Source organism: Penaeus vannamei, chromosome 19 (assembly GCF_042767895.1).
Source record: "Penaeus vannamei isolate JL-2024 chromosome 19, ASM4276789v1, whole genome shotgun sequence".
Classification (NCBI taxonomy): Eukaryota; Metazoa; Arthropoda; class Malacostraca; order Decapoda; family Penaeidae; genus Penaeus; species Penaeus vannamei.
In genome coordinates, this window is record NC_091567.1 from 8,082,349 (window position 1) to 8,087,348 (window position 5,000).

At 48.2% G+C, this 5,000-nt stretch overlaps 1 protein-coding gene across 1 annotated transcript in view; it reads right to left on the minus strand.

The window, feature by feature from the left end:
* LOC138865017 (unconventional myosin-Ia-like) overlaps positions 1-5,000 on the minus strand; it is a 76,100-nt gene that overhangs the window by 2,339 nt on the left and 68,761 nt on the right. Inside the window, exons 21-27 of the mRNA XM_070133823.1 lie at positions 4,467-4,553; positions 4,040-4,171; positions 3,568-3,674; positions 3,318-3,453; positions 2,881-3,004; positions 1,047-1,263; positions 1-899 (exon numbers count right to left, since the gene is read on the minus strand). The exon at positions 1-899 is cut by the window's left edge and continues 2,339 nt beyond it. Coding sequence (XP_069989924.1) covers positions 776-899; positions 1,047-1,263; positions 2,881-3,004; positions 3,318-3,453; positions 3,568-3,674; positions 4,040-4,171; positions 4,467-4,553 — 927 coding nt within the window. The 3' untranslated portion in view covers positions 1-775. The remainder of the gene's footprint in view (positions 900-1,046; positions 1,264-2,880; positions 3,005-3,317; positions 3,454-3,567; positions 3,675-4,039; positions 4,172-4,466; positions 4,554-5,000) is intronic.

The window sequence follows — 5,000 nt, forward strand, 5'->3', positions numbered from 1 at the left end:
GCACTATCAGGAGTGGTGACAACACCAAAAAACAGCAACAGCAGCACCACCACCAATGATGACAAAGAGGAACAGCAGCAAACAGCAGCACGCAGACGCAGCGACTGCTCACAAACTGGATCTCAACGGATCTCCTGTTCGCAACTGACGCCGCAAGGGAGGTCTTTAGGTCGCACAGAAAATACGAAACGTAATATGCACACATTGTTGGGCTTCAGGGGCAACTTTCACGCTTCGGTTGTTGGCACTTCGGGAACATTGCCAGCAGTCACGTCGCTGGCCACTGACGCACAGCCGCCCTGCACGCGTCCGCAGCTCGACCCCCGAGCTTGGACTGGATGCAGCACCCCAGCGCTTCCTCTGCTAGCACACCTCTTCATAACTATTAGACGACTACGTAGCCAGAAAGAGAGACCACCACCTGTTCATGCGCGGCCACCTGTATATGAGCCACCAGCTGCACACGCCTGTGCGCGGCGCGTCTCTGTTGTTCCTTGTAGAACGGATAAGATCACTTCACATGCGCAGGTAAAAAATGATTGCAATATTTTTCTTCTTCCTAGTTGGTTACTGTACAAAGAATAAAAACCCGTTTTTAAAGTATTTCACAGTCATTACTGTGTCACTGCACCCATCACATCCTTATTGCTTCCTCATCACACACTCACTGTCGCAATGGCTGATGCGGGACACAGAGGGCGTCGCCCTTGGGCCTGGACGCCCCGCCGAGTCCTCGAGCGCAGGACTCGAGTCTCGTGCGAGCGGAGCCGCAGAGCTACAGGATGACTTCCATGCGGTTGTGTCGGCGGATGATCCTGATCTGGCCGGGAGTCACCTCCGCCAGGCCGGCCGTCTTGAAGGTGAACAGCACGGAACTCTGGCCGAAGTTCACGTCGAACCTGCGGGGAGAACGTGGCTGAATTACTTCTGATTTAACTGTGTATTCTTCTCTATTGATCTATGTTCATAAATGCGTGTACATGCGCTGATAGAAATATAAAACGATAGAAATACAACACGCATAGCGAGGCTGCCAAGTGACCTACTCTGTTGAGATGCAGACATCGGGCGGCTTCCCCGTGGCGTTCTGCACCACCAGGAAGAGCTTGGTCACCACTTCGATCACGTGACCAGTCTGAAGCACCAGGTCTCCCTTCCGCTTGACTTCGTCCGACCCGAAGAGGCAGCCGGGGTTGAGGTTCTGCGAGCCCGAGAGGTCGGCCGTCGGCGTCGGGGGCTTCACGTGGAGGACAGCGATGTCATCTGCAAGAGACTCGGGGTTGGTGCCTGGACACTTGGCCGGAATGGCCTTGGCCATTGCCTTTATGTTGCACTCCTTTGGTGGTAAGCTCATGGCAAAGGAGTGGAAAATTGCAGCAATTAACAATAACACCAACCAGTGTTTTTTTTCCAAATCTTAATCATAATATATTTACAGATTTTGAAACTTTATCTAAAAAGACTTTGGTTACTTCCACCAAATCAGAGGTCTGCAGGGAGTGCATATCAAAAGGTCCATAAGCCATTTTTCATTACGTGCATCTGGGTATAAATGGAGAACGACATTGAAATGGATATCATTCAATGGGGGCCAAATCCAACCCTTCTAACAATGAAGGTCCCTCTTAACAAGCCATGAGGTAGGGCCAGGCGGGCAAAGCTACAAATCTGACTGATATGCCCAAGCCACAAACTTTGCGGTCGTCCTACAAACCTCCTTATCTCAGGATTGTTTTGGTATAGAGAGTCTGCATAATCATCCTCAGGGAGATGATCCTAGTCTATGTTTATAAGTGTCCACTAAGCACACAATCCTGGCAAATGTACCACGTAATCCAATAGAAAGACCTGTAGCAATGTGTCAACCCGCTCAGGTTCCTCAGCACGGTAGCTACACAAATAATGGAATCTCTAAATACTCCTGACGTCATGCAGGTTTTCCCAAAAGACCCTCAGTCTTGGATCTTGGACTTTGCCCAAGAGACCTCTCTGCCTGAGGGTCTTGTCTCACAACTAAATTTATTGAGAACCACCTATGGGATCTCCAGAGGCCTCAGACAGGAAAGCAGCGTCATTAGCAAAGTCCAGGCCTATGACCTGAATATTTATCTTTTTTGGCACATGCTAGGTATGGCATCAAGCCCTATCAGTATCCTATCCATGAAATCGTTAAAAAAAACTATGCCACGGCATATCTTTGCCTCCTGAATTCACAAAGAAGCTAGACACGTCTCTTATACACTTCACTGCATTTGCAACATCTGTTTATAGTCAAGCTATAAGTTCAATAATCTTTGATAGATTTCCTTTAAAACAAGAGATCTCCCAGAATGATTCATAATGCGTAGAGTCCTACTCTTTTTGGGCTCCATGGAGTGATGAGCAACTCAAACCAAGCTTACTAAGGCATTTTACAATGCCTAAAGTGCAAGGATATTGTCTACTTTGGATGTGGTCTATGCTTGGTCTCACTGCCCCTGTTTTGTTTAAATTTGCCTCCAAACAGCCAAATAAAGAGAAGGCTACATTCAGACACAATATTATCCATACTTCGACCAGAACAAAATGTCTGTTTAGCATTTTAAACATCCTTTTTTAATTGCAAAAGCTTAAAAATCAAATAAGTACAGACAATGGACACAGAAGGAAACGTAGACGTAAACCCATCAGTTTCTTGGGTGACAGAGGGGCGTGGCTTCTTGACAGATATGCAATAAGGCGCTTATGGCAGGAACAAAGAAGTTCCCGTTTTCACTTCCGGCTAGCCATCAGTGGCAGCTGAAAGCATGCTTGTACCCTTAATCTTGAGCCCAAGGCACCCACCCAAACTATGTAGCAAGGTAAAACATGGAAATGTCAACGTTTGCAAAGGAAGCTTACCAAGGAAGGGCGAGAGGGAGATCCGCTGAATGTCGTGGGCGGGGATCCGGTACTTGACCTGCAGTGTTCTCTGGTCCAGCACCAGCAGGGAGTTCGTGGAAACCACCAGCAAGATCGGCACGAACTGAGGAAGGCGCGCAACGTGTCTCAGCATATTCCCTCTTTTTTGTGAGGATGATCACTTTCAAACCGGCACATTCATTGAACACATCATGTAATATCATTTTGACATTCATGCAAAATTAGTGTTTATTTTGATTTGCGTAAGTTAGCAAAACAAATTAAGTCATTTTATTGTCGAAGTCAATATCAAGAAAATCACCCTCGTTCTTATACCTTTCACTGTTGCAACTGTATGTATGCATTACTGGAAATCACCTTTATATGATGAAAATGACAATGACGATGATGATGATAATGATAATGAGAGCGCTCACCTTGCCGGCCGAGCGCGTGATCTTGTTGACGATGTCGGCGAACACCACGTACTGGTCGTTGGTCTCCGCGGCGAGCTTCTTCCACTGAGCATTCTGGCGGATCCGCACGTAGTCCCCGAGGAAGGGATGCGACACGCTGGCGGCGGGAAGTCAGAGGCAGGGTTACCACGGGAAGTCATCGAAGGAAAGAGTTTATGCTTTGATACAGGGCATTCTGATTCATACGGATAGACGCACTGCTTCTAATTACCTTTTGGAATAAGAAGCTTTCCTGTCTTTGAAAATAATGGAAGCCGTGACTTTCTCTCGCATCCTGTTCCGCGCCGTCTGGTCGAACTGGAGGCGATAGCGGTGGCACTGCAAGGAAAGCGGCCGGTTAGGCTCTGGTCGGCTGCCTTAAGGCTTGCGTCATGGGGAGGATTGATGCCAGACACACACGCACGCAGGCATGACGAAGAAAGTTTCTTATGATAGAAGTATGCGAGAAAATGTAAACGCTTAGTTATGCATGAAACACACATGGCATGCACGGATACACACGCACGCGCGCACACACACACACAATCATTTTCATCTGCACATAAGCGCGCAGACATACAGGTGAGCGCAGCCAATATTCCTAACGCTCTGTATTTCACGGTTAACATTGATTTGCAACTTCATTCTCAATGTTCTCAGTCCTTCGCGCCAGCCTCTGGGCCTGGGCACGGAGGGCGACCTACCCGCCATTTGTGGTGAAGGCGACGAAGGAGCAGGCTGAGGTCCTGCAGGGTGCGGGGCGCCGGGGGCCAGGACCCGTCAGCGGGGGAGTCGCTCGGCTGATCCATCAGCACCTTCAGCAGGAACTTCCGCCGCTGGAGGAGGGAGAGGCGGTCAGTGCGACTGGAGCCAAAGACGCGATCCAGAAGTAAATATAAATCGAGTCCTATCCCCCTTCGCAGTGACAGCAGTGAAGGCATCTCCGATATTCCCTTTCTTAGATAATCAAGAAGCGGTTCTTTTGACAAGGAAGAGCCGAGCGAGGGAGGCAAAGGTGAAGGGAAACACCCGAGAAATGACGCTCGCGTTGCCAGCTCCTCAAACTGGCCAACGTTACCCGCAGGAAATGACAACGTCAACCAAAGCAATGGGAACAGAAAGCAACTTTACCTGGAAGTTGACGTAGGCCACCTGGATCACCACGGCCGCCCACTCCACCTTCCGCTTGTGCTTCAGCTCCCGGTACTCCTCCCGCGCCTGCAAGGGAGACATGGTCAGTTGGGCTCGGACGCCGCCCCTGCCACGCCCCCGCCCGCCGAGAGGGGGGGGGGGCGACGGGGGCTGGCCACGGACACAGACATGGCCACACGAATGGACTTGGCGAAGATTGGCCAGCCCCTCTTAAGTATGTATGTATGTATGTATGCAGGTAGTTAAGTTGGTACGTATGTATACATAAATGTAAATATGAAGGTACAAATATATGCATAGATGTATGTATGTATATATATGTATGCATTACTGGAAATTACCCTTATACGATGAAAACAACAATGGTGATGATGATGATGATGATGATAACTATAATAATGGAAATAATGAAAATGATAATAATCATAATAATGATAATGAAAGCAATAGAAATAATAGCAATTATCACAATAATGATTGCAGTACCAATAATAAAATAATGATGATAATAAC